Raw genomic sequence first — 20,851 nt, 5'->3', positions numbered from 1 at the left:
GGCTGAAGTCTCTGGGAAAATTTGGAGAGCTCTAAGGCAACATAGAAGACCATCTGAGGTAAACTTTGATCCTGAGGATTTAGTATACCATAAAAGAGGTCATAAAGAGTGGAAAGGTCCAGGTAAAGCGATAGTGTGTGTTGGTAAGACAGTGGTTCTCCAACATGGTAGTCAAATTATTAGGGTCCATTCATCATGGTTAATTGGTATTCTAATCATGGGAAGGAGAGATCCTGTAGTAGTAGCCCAGAAAGACATCAAAGTGCAAGTAGATACCACAGCTTGACTAGATTACACAATAAAACAAGGACTACAGGACAACCTAGAAACATTACTAGAAACAGAAACCCTTATTTGACTGGGAAGTTTTGGTGGCTGCCACCAAAAAAAGAGGATAAATTAATAAGAGAGACAAAACAAAGAGTTAGATAGTTGGAAGGAATTTGGTACCTACTCAGACAGTCAGCCTTATCACATAGATGGACAAGTATGGGAAAAGTCAACCCAAAGGGACTTAAGGCTAAAGTGGGACTAGGGGCCCATGGTTTCGAAGAGCGATTTGGAAGTCAAAATGTTAAGACTGGATTCCCCCACGGGGGAAAAGTCATCCTGAAAACTTTCTTAGCTCTACTGGCCACATATTCGTGGGAATGCATGTCGATCAATATAAAATTGACATTTTGGCAAGGAAAAACATTTCAGGGAGAATTGTTTTTGAAAAAGCCTAAAGAGGCAAGTGGTGTAGAAGGCAAGTTGTGGAAATTAAACAAATGCATTTATGGATTAAATGATGCATCGAGGGTATGGTATTTCTTGGTTAGATTGGTTTTGGTGAAAGGAGGCTATATTCAATTGAAAGCAAATCCAGCAATGTTTTACTGTTACAAGAAAGGGAAGTTCTTGGGCATCTTTGTGATTCATGTCAATGATTTTCTATGGCGGGGGGGGGTTGTTCTATGGAAGTTGAGCAATTTGTTACAAATAAGGTTACAGGAGAATTCAAGATTGGAAGTCAGGCTTTGGGGAGGCCTTTCAATGTAGAGGCTTAGACATTAAGCAGAATAAGTGTGGGGTAACTTAGAATCAACAATCTTATCTAGAAAGTGTTTTTCCTATCCCAATAAATCACGTCATCACAGAAAGTTGTTACATCTAAAGAACAAACAGAGCAGTTAAGAAGCTCGATCGGATAAACTAATTGGCTACGTACTCAGACAAGATCAGATGTTCGTTTTATATCTTGGGACTAAGAACGACGATGAAACACCACAGCTGAAGGTGTTTTAAGGTCAAATAAAACATTTTTAAAAATTAAATATGGAGATATGCACGCTCAGGTTTCCGGCCTTGGGGGACCTGAAGGATGTGAAATTAGGCCATTTTTAGTGACACTTCTCATGCCAATCTTCCAGTGGTATTCAAGTACAGCTGATTTTATAATACACTTGGTGGGTGAAAATGGAAAATGTTGTCATTTAGCCTGGGAAGCTAAGGGAATAAAAGAAGGCAGTCAAAAATATTTTGGCTGAGGTAACGTTGGCTCTTTAGAAGCAACAGTTATGGGATTTTACTGGTCAAATATTTTAGGAGAAATTCTATAACGATATTCTGAGAATAGTTTACGCGCTGAATTTTATATAGATAATTGCTCCGTGGGGTAAAGTACATTTGACAAAAAGTGTCACTGGTAAGATTGACCATATTAGTGTAAAAATGCTAGAAAGAAAAGAAATCTCCGAGATCAAATGGGTTGATGCAAGTCATCAATTGTTGACTGCTTTACAAAAAAGAAATGCTTGCACAAAGAAACTACTGAAGGTCCGAGAAGAGGGACTTATTGTGTTATGATGTGGTGTGCAGAATAGGGAGAATTGTATTTTTTCTAATTTTCTTTTCTGCGATTTGTTTGTTTTGAAATTTTGTGTGTGTTATAAAGCTTTGATTTCAAAAAGATGGGAATCTGTTTATGGTATGGATCTGTTTAAGGTATGCCAATTTTATTATTAAGGTTAAGGACACACAGGCACTGATTGATTATGTACCTTGAGCACCTAGAAAGAAAGGCTTCTGCGATTGGTGAGCGCCGCAGGGGCTGAAGTGCATAGTCAGCCCCAGGAATGACATTAATTAGACAAGTTTACCTTGAAAGTTTTGTTTTTCTTTTAATTCATTTGCAGAGCGTGGGCGCTGCTGGCTCGGCCAGCATTTATTGCCCATTCATAATTGCCCTCAAGAAGGTGGTGGTGAACTGCCTTCTTGAACTGCTGCAGTCCATGTGGTGTAGATACACCCAGTGCTGTTAGGAAGGGAGTTCCAGGATTTTGACCCAGCGACAGTTAAAGAATGGAAATATATTTCTTAGTCAGGATGGTGAGAGGCTTGGAGGGTTGTGGTGTTCCCATCTATCTGCTTCCCTTGTCCTTCTAGATGGTAGCTGTCGTGGGTTTGGAAAGTGCTCCCTAAGGAGCCTTGGCGAGCTTCAGCAGTGTGTCTTGTAGATGGTACATACTGCTGCCACTGTTTGTCAGTGGTGAAGGGAGTGAATGTTTGGGGAAGGGGTGTCACCCCTTTTATTAGTTTATTTTTATTCTTTTGCCAAAAGGCTTGCCGCATGGACTGGAGTGCATCATCAGCTTTTGGAATAACATTTTAATTTAATTTGCTAGGTTTCTGTTGAAGGTTTTGTTTTTAACTCTTTTGAGTCCAACCAATTAAACAAAATTAACAAAATGAGGGACAAAGTAAAAGCCCCTTAAATTAGGGAGACTGCAAAAACAAAGACAAAATTTAAAGGAAACTTATAAACATTAAACCAAAATGTGAGTAAGAGGGTCAATAAATCCCCGCAGTGCCCGCCGAGCATGGAAGGCCTTGACAGTGCCGGCAGACACCGCGTGCTCCCTCTCCAGGGATACCCAGCCGTGAACATAGCCATGGAAGAGGGGCAGACAGTCGGGTCGGATCCAGGGTAGCTCAATCAACCATTGCCTGGACCTGTCAATGGCCAACTTGGCCAGGCCCAGAAGCAGGTTCATGAGGAGGTCCTCCTCCATCCGAACTCCCCTCTGCACCGGGAAGATTTTGTTTTTTTTTTATACAGTGCCCCTTTAAGGGGCTGTCAATCTGACAATTAATTTTTTTAATTGACATATTCAAAAGAGTATAAAGAGAGGCTTGTGTGGCTCTGTGCTTGGACCTCTGGTCAATGGCAGATTAGACATTCAAAGTTTGTGGATTCGGATCCCACCATAGCCGGATTTTACTTTTGATTTTTGTTACAGCGGCCCTTTAAGGGGCTGCTTCACTGTTGTACTCAAGAGTATAAAGATAGGTTTCTTGGACATTAGGTGTTGGTTAGGGAAGAGGCCGACATTTGTAATGTTGCATTCTGTAAATAAACTTAGTATTAAGTAAAAGATTGGTATCTGGTTTCCTACTTCACCATCTGGTTATCAGAAGTTTAACAAATACTATTATTTAAGCCAACTGCCCAAGTATTAAAATCTCCTGAAACACCAATGCATATATAGCTTAAATAAAGAATCCACCGATTTGGTGTAAACCCATAGAAATAGCACCAGATTATCCTCTCATTTTACCAACATCAGATACTGTTTAAACCAAAACAAACACTGGAAGAACATGTGAATGCCATTGAAACCTTGATGGGGTGGGTTTTTCCCCCATTAATAACATTGCTGAACTGAAGACCATAAATGGGTCACTAGCATACCTGCATTGTTGAGGTGAGCATTATTGGCTCCATGCCTAGGGCTCATGTTGGGTGATCCAGGGTAGCTATCTTGGGACTTGGGACTACGGGCACTGAAACAGCGCACTTCACTGTCTGTACCATTCACCATCTCAACAAATTGCCGACACCTACACAAAATTAGCAAGAAGTAATCTTTGAGCAAAATGGAATAACAGACATTAAAAAAATCAAAATAAATTAGTTTTATGAAAACATCTGAGTGATTTTCAAGTGTCAGCTGTTAACAAATGATGCAGTAGGCAATAATGCCAAGGGAATTGGAGTCGTCCTTTGGACATTCAAGACCACTTATTGTTGAAACAGGCAGGAAAGCTACTTGCCACATAAAAATCAGAGTCCTACTCTGGCTAAAGGACCCAATGTAATTTTCAGGTACAAATGAGCAGAATGTGTGAAGTGTACACTCCACCTATTCATACCAGGTGGTGAGCAAGTTAACTACAGTTCCAATAAAAGCCCGCTACAGACTGCTCCAAAAAAACATTGATCGATTTTTGTGGGGCCAAAGGACCATTAATGCTCCGCCTGGCCCACCATGTACTGTCCCATGCTGCCATGTATACTCCATTCCTGTGCACTTCGCCCCAACCCCTCCCAACATTGCTACCAATTTTCAGCTCAGCTCATCCAGGGAGCAGCCGGATTTCCCACGCTATGATTTAGCAAGCTGTCTGTTCACACTTAAGGGGCACTGACCAGCTACAGATTGCATTCTAATATGGCCCGAAGCCGAAATTGATTTGGGTCTCCCAGTAAGTCCATCAGGTGTGCACCATGGGATGTACCTTCAGCGACGTGCCTGCTTTTGAGTGAAACCACAATCTTCCCCTGTCCACATGCCATCTTCAATCAAATGCAATGCAAGTCTGGAGTACAAGCGTACTTACTTTAACATGAAGAGCAAGTTTGGATTACGCTCGAGCAGCCCTGGATATAGTTGCTGTGTTGCTTCTATAGCTTCACCCACTCTCCCTGCTAAAACTAGCTTCTGTATTCCTGAAAGAGAGAAGGCAATGACAGCAATTACTGCTGAAACTCAACTTCATTCTTTCCATTTTTGTTTAAAAATGGTAAATCTTTCTAAAGTTTTGGAACATTCATGATCCCATCCGATCTTGTACTGCAGGAGAAACAGCACTGCTTTGTCAGAAACTGCTGTTTGGAAAACATTCCCATTTCAAATGAATTGGGCAATGAGACATAGACTGTACACTTAGACTAAAAAGGCTTTGTTTAAATCCCAGTTTTCAATTTTCAAACTCTGTTTTAAAGATGTTTGTTTTACACCAACAATTTCCATCAATTGTAGTGGAAAATCCTTGTAGAGAATTCACATGTAACTGATTTCTTTTGATGTGTGGTTATTGGCACTATGTAGACAAATAGAGTAGCCAATTTGCATACAGCAAGGTCTCAAACAGCAGTGATAAATGGTCAGTTAATCTGAGCTGGTTGAGGGATGAATGTTGGTCAGGATACCAAACAGAACTGCCCTACTCTTCCTCAAATACACAGAAATGGAGTTGTCTACATTCACCTGCATGGGAAAATAGGAACAAGGGGAGGCTATTTAGCCCCACGAGGCTGTTCTGTGTCATTCAATGAGATCAAAGCTGATCTGTTACCTAACTCCATATACCCGCCTTTGCCATATATGCCTTAATATCTTTGGTTAACACAAATCAATCACTCAAATTTAAAATTAACAACTGACCTAGCATTAATTGTCATTTTCAGAAGAGGGTTCCAGATCTAACATCCTTAACTTCACTGTGGCTCTAGTTTTTAAAAAGAGTATGGCCCCCTAGCCCGAATCTCCTCAACCACTGGAAATAGTTTGTCTCTATCCATACCATCTGTTCCACTTAGTGTCTTGAAAATCCTTGATCAAATCACTTCCAAATTTCCAGGGAATACAACCCTAGCCTGAGTTTGTGTAATCTCTCCTTCATACATCATTAAGGTAAAGCTCCAGATTTACCAGTATGCCCTGAACTCCTCAGTGCTCCAGGTGTGATCTAATAAGGGTTGTAGCATGACTCCTACCCCATTGTATTCTAGTCCTCTAGATGTAAAGGCCAGTATTCCTTGATTTTTGATTATTTTCTGTATCTGTTCATGACATTTTAATGATCTATGTACCTGGATCCCCCAATCCCTTTGGACCTCCACACGTTTCTAGTTTTTCACCATTTAGAAAGTACTTTACCTATTTTAGGTCCATATTGTCTATATTGAAATCCACTTGCCACAGTTTTGCCCATTCGCTTAATCTAATAATATATTTCTAATTTTATGCTTCTAGCTACACTGCTTACAATGCCACCTACCTTTGTGTTATTGGCAAGCTTGTAAATGTGGCGTTCAATTCCATCTAACTCAATATATACGGTGAGGCCCCAACATAGATCTTTAACGGACACCACGAATCACATGCTGCCAGAGTAGTGCCCATACTCTTCTACTACTCAGCCAATTTCCTAACCAGGTCAATAATTTGCCCCCAATACCTTGAGCTCCAGCTTTAGCTAACAACCCCTTATGAGGGGCTTTATCAAATGCTTTCTGGATGTCTGTGTAAATAACACCTACATATTTTTTTCCCTGTCCACTATTTTACTCAAAAAATTCAATCAGGTTCTGCAGGCATGACCTATCCTTTACCAAATTCATGCCAGTTCTCTCTGAACAGCTGAAAAAGTTCAAGGTGTTCGGTCACTCTATCCTTAATCACAGACTCTTATTAATTTCCTAACAGGTGTTAAGCTAATTCCCTGCTTTCCCTTTTTCACCTTTCTTAATCAGTCAGTGCCTTAATTTTTGATGTATAATCTGAAAGACAGCAGCTCTGACAACAGAAAATTCCCTCGTACAACAATGAAGTGGGTGCATGGATTATGTGCTCAAGTCTCAGAATGGGCATTGAAAAGATAACCTTCTGACTCAGAACGAGAGTGGCTATCACTGACCAAATTGACACTGGTAGCAGAAATTCCTCATTACCTGCTCAGAGTAGCAAGGTGGGTTTCAATAACTCAGACTTACAGCAGCTATTTTAAATTGCAGCTTCTGACTCCACCTGCAGTATCACTGTACTGCTATGGAAATAGAGGGAAAGACAGCTTTGCACCTGCAAGGGGCAGACAACATCTCCAGAGGAAAATTACTGATAGCCAAAAGCAAAACTATATAACACTTAGAGGCAGCTGGAGCCAAAATAATGGATCAAAGGCACTATGGTGGATCCGTTATTCATCGCCCACAGGAGGAAAACATTATGGCCAATGTTGTTCCATTGTTTAAGAAGGGTAGCAGGGATAATCCAGGAAATTACAGGCCGGTGAGCCTTTCGTCAGTGGTAGGGAAATTATTGGAAAAGATTCTTCGTGACAGGATTTACTACCATTTGGAAGCAAATGGGCGTATTAGTGAGAGGCAGCATAGTTTTGTGAAGGGGAGGTCGTGTCTCACTAACTTGATCGAGATTTTCGAGGAAGTGACAAAGATGATCGACGATGGAAGGGCTGTGGATGTTATCTACATGGATTTCAGTAAGGCCTTTGACAAGGTCCCTCATGGCAGACTGGTACAGAAGGTAAAGTCGCACAGGATCAGAGGTGACGTGGCAAGATGGATACAGAATTGGCTTGGTCATAGAAGACAGAGGGTAGCAGTGGAAGGGTGCTTTTCTGATTGGAGAGCTGTGACTAGTGGTGTTCCGCAGGGATCAGTGCTGGGGCCTTTGCTGTTTGTAGTATACGTAAATGATTTGGAGGAAAATGTAACTGGGCTAATTAGTATGTTTGCAGACTCGACTAAGGTTGGAGGAGTTGCAGATAGTGAAGAGGATTGTCAAAGGATACAACGGGATATAGATCGGTTGGAGACTTGGGCGGAGAAATGGCAGATGGAGTTTAATCCGGACAAATGCGAGGTAATGCATTTTGGAAGGTCTAATACAGGTAGGAATTATACGGTAAATGGCAGAACCCTTAAATGCATCGATGGGCAGAAGGATCTGGGTGTACAGGTCCACAGGTCACTGAAAGTGGCAACGCAGGTGGATAAGGTAGTCAGGAAGGCATATGGCATGCTTGCCTTCATCGGCAGGGGTATTGAGTATAAAAGCTGGGAAGTCATGCTGCAGCTGTACAGAACCTTGGTTAGGCCACACTTGGAATATTACGTGCAATTCTGGTCGCCACATTACCAGAAGGATATGGAGGCGCTGGAGAGGGCGCAGGGGAGGTTTATCAGGATGCTACCTGGTCTGGAGGTTATTAGCTATGAGGAGAGGTTGGAGAAACTTGGATTGTTCTCACTACAGCGACGGAGATTGAGGGGAGACTTGATAGAAGTTTACAAAACTATGAGTGGCATGGACAGAGTAGATAGTCAGAAGCTTTTTCCCAGGGTGGAAGAGTCAATTACTAGGGGAGATTTTATCTACATGGATTTCAGTAAGGAGATTTAAGGTGAGAGGAGAAAACTTTAGAGGAGATGTACGAGGCAAGTTTTTTACGCAGAGGATAGTGAGTGTCTGGAATTCGCTGCCAGAGGAGGTGGTGGAAGCAGGTATGATAGTGATGTTTAAGAGGCAGCTTGACAAATACATGAATAGGTCGGGAATAGAGGGATACGGACCCCGGAAGTGCAAAATGTTTTAGTTTGACAAGCAATATGATTGGCACAGGCTTGGAGGGCCGAAGGGCCTATTCCTGTGCTGTACTTTTCTTTGTTCTTTGTTGTTCTTTATATAAGGCTAAGCAACCATTTTATGAATGTTTGTTTTTAGAAGCATGGTAAAAATTCCATTAGTTAGTTGCAGGCTCCAACAGACAGCTCAGCTTCATTGTTTAACACTCCTTACTATAGCTTTATTTTGATGTGAGCATTTCAAATAGTGCTTTGGGCAGTAAAGGCATACAGTATTCACAAGACATCTGCCCATTTAGTTGCTTCCAGCACAGGACTTCACTTCCACTGATTTCATTCTTACATGACTGCATTGTACTTCATATCCTCTCCCTTTATTAGAAATATGGAGATCAAGGGAAAGTATTAAGCTCATTTAGCACTGGAAGCTTTAAAAAAAGGGTTGATAAAATCAGCATGTTCTGACTTTTTCTTTCCAATTTTCCTGACAGGAAGTGAAAATTATTCATATGAGGTTTGCGTGTGGCAAGGCTGAAGTAAAGGAGATAGAAAGTTCTTATTGATTCAGATGACTGAATTTATATTTTCCACTGTTTGATTTTTTTCCTCTTTCATGCAGAACATACTCATGCTTTGGTGCAATTCGATGCCCCCCCCCCCCAACCCGCCAACAGCCTTCAAGTGCCTTGCTCAACTGGTCATTCATCATATAAAAGGAGAAGATTTTCAACTGGCTGCCCAGGCATTGCTGTTCAGGTGCCTTAATGGAAACTGGCAGAGTTCAATTTCTGTTGCTGGCAATACTAGTTTTACTCTCGGGTGGCAAGTTGAAAATCTACCCACATGTCAGCAGGCTGTTTTACTGTAGAGACCACTAGAGCAACCATTTTCATTGTAAAGCAGGGTCACTGAATATGGATTATTATTGGGTACACTTGTTAATTTTTACTCCTCTAGCCCGGAGCTGCAGAGGCTGAAGTACCCCTTACTGCCACCTTGGCTGATATTAGATAATTAAGCCCTTGGAACCTTTTAAAAATTGTATGGCTCAGCCGTATGAGCAGTGCAGTTAGCAACTGAGACAACAGGGGACTTCAAATACAAATGCTGTACACATACACATCACTGCCAGACTTACGCTGTCTGTTTTTGATTGAACTCTGCTCCTCTTGAATGGTCTGCCCTGTTGCTCTGGCAAAGGCAGTTGCTGTTGCACAGTACCCATGATGCACCAGGTAGGACGACACCATGCTATAAAACAAATTCTCACAAAATGAGCTAGTTTAAATGTGGTACCAAAGCAATCAGCTAACCCTCTATGTATGATAAGCAAGGAGCAGCATTTCTTACTTTTGCATCATCGTCTGCCACTCCCCTAATCTGTCTCCTATGGGAAATCGCTCAATTGTGCCATGAATCTTTGCCCTCCACTCACGCATGTAATCTTCTATGTCAAACACAAATGGCTGCTGCCCAAAGTTGGCATCTACTATCTCGCCCGGTGTTTGAAGTCCCACAGTTGGGTACAGATTAGGCTGAAAGACAAAAATAGTGGAACACCTCAATTCAACATTACAGTCAATATCTCAAATACAAAATGGAGTCAGCAAAGAAATTTATTAACAGAATTTTTGGGTATGAAATTTAACTTGTTCAAAAGATGCAGTAATGAATTAGCCATCCATTAAACACCCTACGTAAATTTCCTGTGTTAACTTCTGCTACGGGCCATTTTTCTACTTACACCTGCCAAAGATGAATTTCACCCATTCTCTCTCTCTCGTTGTAAATGCTTCCAATTAAATAAGGACATCTGGGCTACTCAAGTCAGGATCCCACTATTCTAGCATTGCAGGACTAGGCAGTAAGTGGTCACCATTTATAAGCATTCTTGCACACACTCAACATTTTAAGTAAGTAGTTCTAAAATGATATTTAAAAGGCATTTTCCTTTAAATCTTACAAGATTTTGCATTTAAGCATAACATTTGAACATTATAGGGATTCTGCTCTGTACATGGCTTATATTATATCCATGCTTCTTAGCCTTTTGCGTCCATAGAAATGCCATACTGATTGTTTGGTACAAGGTGAACTTTTGGGAGATAAAAGTGGTCTGGCTAGAAGTTCTCTTTATTTCCAGACTACACTGCTCTAGGCTATCAGAGATTTAGATATACCAACAAGGATGGCATAATTGTTTTTGTTAACGTAGATTTATTAGGTTACTGAAGATATATTAAAAGGAATCATTTGTGCGATTATCTTGCTGTTCACATATAAAGGGCATTTTGGAAACATGCTGATGAAGTGACTCATCAGCCAGCCATATGGCAACAATTTGTATTTATAAGTGCCTTTAATGTAATAAAACGTCCCAAGACACTTTGCAGTAGCATCATACAGTAAAATTTGATACTGAGCCACAAAGCTATACATTCCACTGGTGATATTTACAAACTGTTTGGGTTGGCTACAGGCTCTGTAACTGGTTAAATGTGATTTGAGGCAGGTGATAATACATACTCAGTGTATGCAAACTGCATTAACACAAACACATCTTCAACAGCAGCTAGGCTTCAGTTAATTAAAATAAAATTTTGGTTGCAAAATATTAAATCAGACAGTGCCATCCCATTAATATAACCATTGGTAAAGTACCAGGGTTTGACAGAAATTAGCAACTTTCAAACACTGTGCTAAGTTTTTTTGCACTGAGGAATTCCAATTCCTTGTAGCGAACATACATTCTCTGCAAAACTTATGTCAGTTCCCCAGCTAAGGGTGTAAATGTTATGTGATGCTAAGCCATACAACCTAGGAAGCTCCTATATTTGATTGTTAGGCTCTGCTGAATTTAATGATGGAATTCCGACGACCATTGGTCTCAGTATCTGCTCGGGGCATGGAGACGGAGTAAAAGGGATAGCAACTAGGGCTCCAAATCAACACTATCAGGTGAAATTTGCTATAAGTTATCCCACAATGGATTACACTTTAAATACTGGGAATGTGTTGTGTAGTGACAATTTACATATATGTACACAACTAGATAGGTCTAAAAACATCTTCACTATTCCAAGAAGGGAAAATAATAATAGTGTGTTTAAAATAAAAGTAGTGCCTAATATGACAATGATAATTACCCAAATTGAAGGTTTACTACTGCCTTTACTCTTTGGTGATGTTATTGTGGATTAAGTGTTAGAACAGAACTTAGTTTTGAAATAAAATCCTCATTGGAATTAAAATTTCACAAGTAGTTAATAGTTCCATCCAGTAGGAAAGTATAACTCTCATGCCCTAAGCAGCAAAAACCTAAATCAACATTGGTCCACATTTTGTAGTCAGTGGTAGTGATGGTGTTCATTGCTGGCCTTGAAAAAAGCTTCCCACAAAGATCCAGTGGTTTCTGTGGCATGGATTTCACCTTACCTGACTTAAATTTCATTTTGGCATTAGCTATTAGTGATCAGCAACGTCCAGCAACAGTGATGTCATCAAGCTGGCTAAGCAGCCAATCAGAATGAAGAATTCTCAAAGACCGTAAACTACTTTTTAAATCAGACATTGAAATAAAGATTAGGACATACACATGGGATTACGGTAGAAGCTGAAATACCAAACAAATTTCAGAAAAATAATAATTATGGAATTTTTAAATCATAATGGGGAAATTTGACATTCCACAAATTTAAAATTAGTTTTGCAGGTCAGAGAGATCTTTCAGCAGTAATTATGACTTAGTACACTGTTAAAAATCAAATTACATCTCATTCAACAAGGCAAAATCTCAAGAATTTTACAAGATTAATAGTGGAGGAAAGTGGAAGATCATGTCAAATCAGGAGATTTCTATGATTTTCATCTGTGAGAATCTCAACAGCACAGCCTGTGGAGGAGTGGGAAATCAATGACAGCAACTTCTGGATTTGTGTGTGTTTAACTGCGCATGAGGCTGCTGTCAATTTTACAGAGGAATGATGGCAAATGCATTACAGGCAATATCTGGGTCAGTGTATTAAATTTGGAATTTTAAAACATTTGAAAAAAGACAGCCAGTTAGTTCCTTCTGTAACCTTTGACCAACTTTCACAGTGAATTGCTTTTGGTAAAGATTTTATTTACAGAACATGTTTAATAGGTTTCAGGACAGGGAAAAAGTTATTTATACTTACAGGCAGGTCTGTGAATGCTATTCCTGTAAAAGAAACCCAAAACACCAATTAATATTTTTAAAAATAACAACTATTCAATAGCTTAGATAGCATGGAATCTACACAGTAGATTCTGCATTGCAGATTTCATTACAATTGCATCAGAGAACACTGTCACAAGGTGGCACTCTTGATCTCTATATAGGTCCTATATATAACTAAATCCATCCTCGCCGACTCTTTGGATTTAAGAGAGATATGTCTCTACTTTTGAAGGACAAGCATTCCCTACTAGGAAAACATTGATATCTGTCTTCAATCTGCAACAATTTCTTGGTAGCTTAGCTTGGAGAATCTCTGTGATCTTCATTTGTTTGTGTCAGACTAAAACAAAACCACATACCAATTGACTGGCTAGAAGAGAACTCCTTCACTTCATTTATCGACAAGTTAATCCAGATGCAATGGGCAGAATCCTAGAATCTTATGCACACTTTCTGGCCTATAAATATATGTTGGCAGGGTGGCACCTGCTAACATGCTGTTATCATTCTGGATTGGCCGCCAAATGGATGCTGGATATGGAGGAAAATACCCTTGAGAAGGGAGCCTTCCCTTCACACTGCAGAGGTGGGTCCACAACACAATAGGGTACAGGGCTGTGGGTGGATGGTTAAATCCTATTTCTGTTGTACCCTCATTGGCACTATAATACTGTGCCATACCATTATCTTACAATGGAAAACAATTTTTACTATAGAAATAATTGCAAAAGAAAAGTTCAATTAGAAAACATTAGGCCCCTCACTATATTCTCTCAATAATTATACTATTTTATATGGAATCATACAGCACAAGGTGTGGCCATTTGGCCCATCAGGCTTCTGTTAGCTCTTTAAAAGAGCTATTCAAATTATTATCCATTCCTATGTCCTGTCTCCACAGCCCTGAAAACTTTTCTCCTTCAAATACTTATCCCGATTGAATCCGTTTTCACCAACTGTTCAGGCAGTGAATTCCAGCTCGCAACTCCGAGTAAACTTTTTCCCTCATCTCACTTGAGGATCATAGAATGGAGCACAGAAGGAGGCCATACAGACTGTCATGTCCGTGCTCTCTGCAAGAGAGAACCAGCTAGTCCTACATCCCCTGCCCTTACCCTGCAGGCCAGCAATCCTTTTCTCTTCAGGTGCTTATCCAATCATCTATTGAAAGCCACAATTGAATCTGCCTCCTCCACATTCTCAGGTAGTACATTCCAAATCCTACCATTCACTGCGTAAGAAAGTTTTTCCTCATATCGCTGTTGCTTCTTTTGCCAGTCACCTTAAATCGGTGTCCTCTGGTCCTTGATCTTTCCACCAATAGATATAGTTTCTCCTCATCTCTTGATTTTGAACACCTCTCAAACTTCTTCAAGAACAACTTCAGCTTCTCCAATCTAGCCTCATAACTGGAATCTCTCATCCCTGGAATCATTTTCATAAACCTTTTCTGCATCATCTCTAAAGCCTTCTCATTCTTCCTAAAGTGCTGTGCCCAGAAGTGGCCACAATACCCCAATGAGGCCGAACCAGTGTTTTATAAATTTTTATTGTAACTTTCTTGTTTTGTACTCTATTGATAAAGCCCAGAATCCCATATGCCTTTTTAACTACTTTCCCAACAATTTGCACACATATATCCCCAAGTGTCTCTGTTCCTGCATCCCCTTTAGAATTGTATTCTTTATATTATATCCCTTCTCATTCTTCTTCCCAAAATGTGTCACTTCATACTTCCCTGCATTAAATTTCATCTGCCATGAGTCTGTCTATTCCACCAGACTAGTATATTATCTTCCTCAAAGTTCCCAATATTTCCAAATTTGGTATCATCAGTAATTTTTAAAATTGTGCCCTGCACACACTCAAGTCTATGTATCAAGAAAAGCAGTAGACCTAGTACCACCCCACCCCCTTCCCCACTGAGGAACCCCACTGTAGATGCCCTTTTAGGATTTAAGGAGGTAGTCTAAGGTCCAATCCAACAGTGAAGGACTGTCGCTTTGGCCTAGGTGCAGACCCCACAATGATGCACTAAAGCTGAGATTCTGTCTCCCTATTCCAGTGTTACAGGTGGATGCTAAAATAGCACATGGCACTATTCACATAAGAGCAACCGGTTTCTGGTATTCTGATCTACATTCCTCTCCCAACTAATCCCATCAAAAACAGTAACTGGTTATGCATCTCACTGCAGTTTGAGCAATATTGTAAAATGGCTGCTGCACTTGTCTACATTATATCAGTAACTACATTTAAGGTATGTAATACAAAATATAAACTATTTCTTTTACCTACCATAATTCAGTATGATAAATATGCAAAACATTATATTAGTCATATTAATGTATGCTGTTCTTATTATGGGCAGTACAGCTCTTTGAAGAGATTCTGTCTCCCCATTTGTTCAAATGTGCTGAATTTTGACAACAGCATCACTAAGGCGAGTTAAAAAAAAGCCCACAGGTATTGTATGAGTTAAACATTCGACACCTTAATTTATATATAATTGGGCTCCCATGAGTTTGTCATTCAAACTCAGTTGTATATTATCAACAGCGCTCCTGAAAAGAATACTACATTATTTGGAAGGTATTTAAAATTACTTCTAAATCAGCTTCTCTCATTAATGAAGTCTTAGAAGACTGACATTTGAAGTCAGTTTGACAGCATTTCCATTATAGACACTTAAATCAAAATAAATCAGCCTCATTCGGTGTCATGGATGTTAACACTGCACTTCAGGAAGTGCTGAAAACTGCGTACATCCACGATGGCTTGTGTTGTGGTCTCCGGGAAGCTGTCAAGGTGCTGGACAAGCGACAGGCTCACTTGTGTGTCCTGGCAGGCAATTGCGATGAGGCACAATATGTTAAGTTGGTAGAGGCACTCTGTGCTGAGCATCAGATCAACTTGATTAAGGTTGATGACAACAAGAAACTTGGTGAATGGGTAGGCCTGTGCAAAATAGACCGAGAAGGGAAACCTCACAAGGTTGTAGGCTGCAGTTGTGTTGTTGTCAAGGATTATGGAAAAGACTCACAAGCCAAGGATGTAATTGACAACTATTTCAGAGGAAAGTGATATGTTTCATAAATAAAAACAAAAGCTAAAAAAAAAAATAAAAGGTGACCTGTTGAACATGGTTTTGTGAAGTAGTTGGAAATAGTACAAATGGTCTCCCACCAAAGAGATGGGCAAACAACCCATTCCAACAACTACCAATACCCATGTTCACCCAGCTGTGGGGAGACACTAGGCAGTAGCCAAGATGACTCACCAATAGTTTCCTCACTGCTTTCTAATGGTAACCGCTCTTGGATTCTGTTCCAATGGATGAATTTCAGACCTGTGCTGAGTTTACTGAATGGAGCTAATAAATTGTACCAGTGCCTGTGAGGGTGTATACTAGGGCAATAAGTACTGAGAAACAAAATGATCCTCTAATCAATATTTTAACATAACAATCATTATTTTCTGCACCCATTTACTCTCCAGCGATCAGCAGCGCACTACTGAAGTAGTTGTAGTATTATAAGTAAATCAGAAGATGTCCTTATCAACATTTTAACAACCCAGCTTATGATGCATGTTCCAAGGAAGACAAGATTATTTCTCCCCATATAACTCTGGATGACTGACCTATCAAAAGGAAATGCAGGACATCGTCCAATCAGAACTGTGGAGGATAACAAGCTTATGAGAGACAATGAAATAGTTACTCTAGGTTAAGGCCTGATAATGACGGTATCCTTAAATATTAGAAATGTTTCACTTATGGATATTCATATTTGAAATACAAGGGAGTATTAGCCCTGAATTCAGATCTGTCTCAAGTTTCCCTCTCATCTCCTCATGCCTGCTCTGAGATTATTTAGTTCACGAGAATCATCTTCTATCACCTCAATGCTCGTCCCACTAAACTATCCCTCCTCTTCCTTCTTGACTTATCTGCAAGTCTCTAACACAATACACCACACCATTTACAATGTTTCTCCGCATTCGTACAGCTGGGTGAGACTACACTCACCTTGTTTCAGCCTTATTTATCTAATCATGGCCAGGGAATCTCGTGCAATGGCTTCTCTTCCTGGTTCTGCACCATTACCTCTGATGTTCCCCAAGAATCTATACTGGCCCCCCTTCTATTTCTCATTTTCATGCTGCCACTTGGCAACATCATTTGAAAACACGTCAGGTTCCACATATATGCTGACGACACCAGCTCTGCCTCACATCACCTCTCTTGATCCCTTCACAGCCATTTGTCATATTGCTTACTCGACATTCAGTATTGAATGAGCAAAGATATCCTCCAATTATATACTGGGAAGGTAGTAGCTATTGTCTTCAATCCCTGCCACAAGCTCTGTTCTCTTGTCATTGTTTCCATCCTTCTCCCTGGCTACTGCCTGAGACTAAACTGGATTGTTTGTAACCTTGCCATCCTATTCGACTCTGAGCCAAGCTTCTAACCCCATAATCTCTACATTTCCAAGAATGCCTAATTCTAGCTCTGTAATATCGTCTGACACTGCTCACCTTGGCTTTTGCTGCTGAAACCCATGTTGTTACCTCTGGATTCAACTATTACAATTATTTCCTGGCTGGCCTCCTACCCTCATTAAACTTGTGCTCATCCAAAATTCTGATGCAGTATTCTAACTCACACCAAATCCAATTCACCAATCATCACGGTGCTCGCTGACCTATAGTGGCTTCCGATTTGATAACACGTCAATTTTAAAATTCTCATCCTTACATTCAAATCCATCCACAGCCTCACTCAATGTCTTTGTAACCTCTACCAGCCCTACATGCCTTCAAAATCTGTGGTCTTCCAATTATGGCTTCTTGTATAACCCCGATTTTCATCACTCCAACATTGGTGGGTGGGCCTTCAGTTGTCTCGGTCCCAAGCTCTGGTATTTCATCTCTAAACTGCTCCATCTCTCAACCTTTCTCTTTTTAAAGTGAGAATAGCACAAGAGAACATCGATTCAAGTCAAGTAATAAAAATTTAAGACTGTCAGTAAATTCTTCTTTATACAAACTTAAGTTTATTGAATAGACTTCCAGGGAAAGTTGTGGAAGTGAAATTCTTGGACTTATTGGGTGCTGAAATTAAGGATCTTTTTAGGTAGACGAATTAAACTCTAGGTTAAGGCCTTCTAGTGGCTGTAAGATCACCCAAATGACTTCCTCTTGTCATGTAATGTCTTGTAATACTGTTTCAAGCAATTGCCAAAACCCAACTGTGTGCTCTAACATTCAATCCTAATCACCAGATGGAGCTGTGCAAAAGCTAAACAGATACAATGTAGTGTTCAACAGTTCTTTAATTCAGTACAGTACGTTCAGTGACTGGAATAGGGTACAATATATTTCAGCAAAAAAAACTCACTACCATGCCAGTCAATTTCAAGAAAAAAAGTTGCCCAAGTTCTTTAAAGAAAACCCAGATGTTCTGTTGAATCAGAGGGAGCAGATGAGACAGGAAAAGACAGCTTGTCCCAAATTCTACACTATAATTTTCTTGTACTTTGTGAAACTGATATGTAATTTTTTTGAAAAAAAAAATCAGTTGACTTTTATAGTAGCTTACTAAGTCAAGATAGGGACAGAGACAGGAATGAGCCATTCAGCCCCTTGAGCCTGTTTTGCATTCAGTAAGATCATGGCTGATCTATGCCTTAACTCCTTTGGTTTCGTACCTCTGAATATCCTCGCCCAAAGACAATCAACTAAGCATGCCTTTGTTGATGCATCAACAGACAAGGAAGCATTTCTTTACACTCGTCATGCAGCTACTATTCATAGTTGTTCCATTAGAAAATAGAGCTGGCAAAAATTCAAACGTATTGCTAGCCGAGTGAGAAATGAAGAAAAATTCAGATTAATGGTAGAGAGGTTGCTAGTTCCTGTAGAGGCAACATGCCATCTCTTGTCCCCTTGGTAAACAGCAACATTAATGGTGGGTCAATTGAAAAGGACACTAAACCAGCCTTTAGGCAGTCTGATAAGGTCCTTGTCAAAGTTAATAATAACATGTGTTGTGATGTTGTCCCTAAAATATCCCTCATCCTTTCCAACCAATCTGCAGCCTTTGACACAGTTGACCAAATCAATCATTCTCCTCTAATGCCTCTCCTCCTGTGCCCTGCTGAGCGCAATTCCCTTGCTTGGTTCCATTCTTATCTATCAAATAGTGGCCAGAGAATCACCTCCGAAGGTTTCTCTTCCGACTCCTACACTGGTGCCTCTGGAATCCCCAAGGATCTACTCCTACTTCTGATCAACAAGTAACCCCTTGGCAATATCATCCAAACACAAGATCAAGTTCTGCATGTACACTGATGACACTCTGCTCTCTCACCAGCAATTAATTGTTCCTTAATTGCTCTACTGTTGCTAATTCATCATACTACTTGATCAACATACAATACTGAATAAGCAGAGCTTTCCTCCAACTAAATAATGGGAAGACTAAAGCCGTTGTCTTTTGCTTCCAACACTAACTTTGTTTCTCGAGCACTATTTCCATCCTTTACACCTGTCTTAAGCTAAGACAGATCTAGGTTTGTATTTGACCCAGAGATCAGTTTTCACAGGATATACAGCATGGGAACACATCACTCGGCCTAACTGGTTGCTGTTGGCATTTACACTCCATTCGCGCCTTCGCCCATCTTTCTTCATCCAAATTCATCAGCGTAACCCAACATTCCCTTCTCTAGTCTCCCCACAAACGCATCTATACTGTTCGCTTCAACCATTCCGAGATAGCAAGTTCCACATTCTCACTCCTCCTTAGGTGAAGTTTCTTCTGAATTCCTTATTGGGTTTCTTGGTGACAATCTTATATTGATGGCCTCTAGCTATGCTCTTCCCCACAAGTGGAAACACTGGGCCAGGTCTTCTGACCAGCGGTGATGCTGGGGCAATCACAGCTGACTGTGAAGAAAATTACAGCCCTACTTTTTTCCGTCCTTGCAGCCAGCTCTTCCTGTCCCAGCTGCAGCAGCGACCCCTTGGCGCAACCATCCACAGAGCAATGGTGAAAAGGAGCAGTGGAAAGGTCATGCCCCTTTTTACGACACCAAAAGCTGTGCGCAGGTGAGTTTTTAAAGATGTTAAGGGTTTTTGTGGGGTAGGGTCGGTGAGGCGGGAGGGGGGATGGTGAGGCAAGTATTTTTCTACTACATATTGGGACCATCCCCAAGCCTGCTTACTTCCTTCTTTGTAACATTGCTCAACTCTGATCCTTCCTCAGCTATCTGACCCTTCCTTAGCTCATCTGCTATAGAAATCCTCAACTATGCCTTCAGTAACCCCCAGAGTTGACTAATCCAAAGTACTCCTGGCCAGCCTATCTTACACATAACTTGACACTTATCCAAATTTTAGTTGTTTATATCTTAAATCACTCCAAATCTTGCTGACCTTCACTGACTCCCAGTCTAACAAAGCCTCAATTTTAAAATCTTCATTCTCATTTTCAAATCCCTCCATGGCCTTGCTCCTCCCAATCACTTTAGCCTGTTCCAGCCTTACTAGCCATCAGGATCGCTGCACTCTTCCAATCTAGACTCGTGTGCATTGCTGATTCTTCTATCACCGGTGGCTATGCTTTCAGGTGCCCTGGCCCTGAGCTCTGGAACTCTCTCCTAAACCTCTCTCCCTCTCGTTTTAAGATGTTCCTTAAAACCACCTTCTCTGGTCAAGCTTTAAGTCCTTTGTTTTGATATGTCCTTGTGAGGCTCAATATTTTTATTGATACCACTCTTAAGTGTCTTGAGGTTTTACTATGTTAAATGTGCTATATAAATATAGGTGTTGTTGTGGCCTAGAATGCTCAATTTACTTTGGAATGGTAGGTAGTCTGAACTCGGACTTCTGTCAAGCCTTGATGTGCTGTACAATACTCCACACTCAAGCATCTGGTTCAAATACTCAGCCATTCAGGTATCAGTAAGCTTCATCCAAGAGGTTCGAATACAGCTGAGCCTAATTCTGCCTGGAGTAAATCAGCCTGATTAATAAGCACACAGCAAACAAGGCCCAGGGGACCAGACACAGAACTGGAGTCTCCACTGCCAGGTTCGTAGGAACTTCAGTCATCGTGAGAACTGAACCTGATCTTTCTCTTGCCTAACATGTATGCAGTAATTTCAATAAAATACAATTTTTGAAATGCAAACCAAACAGATATCATTTGA

At 40.5% G+C, this 20,851-nt stretch overlaps 1 protein-coding gene and 1 pseudogene across 3 annotated transcripts in view; one reads left to right on the top strand and one right to left on the bottom strand.

The window, feature by feature from the left end:
- The window catches only part of ranbp10 (RAN binding protein 10), a 135,597-nt gene that overhangs the window by 27,985 nt on the left and 86,761 nt on the right, over window positions 1–20,851 (bottom strand). For all 3 annotated transcript variants that reach the window (XM_078544196.1, XM_078544198.1, XM_078544197.1), the window contains 5 exons: window positions 12,610–12,632; window positions 9,782–9,966; window positions 9,570–9,682; window positions 4,663–4,771; window positions 3,734–3,882 (listed from right to left, as the gene is read on the bottom strand). In XM_078544196.1, coding sequence (XP_078400322.1) covers window positions 3,734–3,882; window positions 4,663–4,771; window positions 9,570–9,682; window positions 9,782–9,966; window positions 12,610–12,632 — 579 coding nt within the window. The remainder of the gene's footprint in view (window positions 1–3,733; window positions 3,883–4,662; window positions 4,772–9,569; window positions 9,683–9,781; window positions 9,967–12,609; window positions 12,633–20,851) is intronic.
- LOC144681367 (small ribosomal subunit protein eS12 pseudogene) lies at window positions 15,327–15,759 on the top strand (annotated as a pseudogene).

Source organism: Cetorhinus maximus, chromosome 6, assembly GCF_964194155.1.
Source record: "Cetorhinus maximus chromosome 6, sCetMax3.hap1.1, whole genome shotgun sequence".
Classification (NCBI taxonomy): Eukaryota; Metazoa; Chordata; class Chondrichthyes; order Lamniformes; family Cetorhinidae; genus Cetorhinus; species Cetorhinus maximus.
This window is presented reverse-complemented; position numbering and strand designations above follow the sequence as displayed.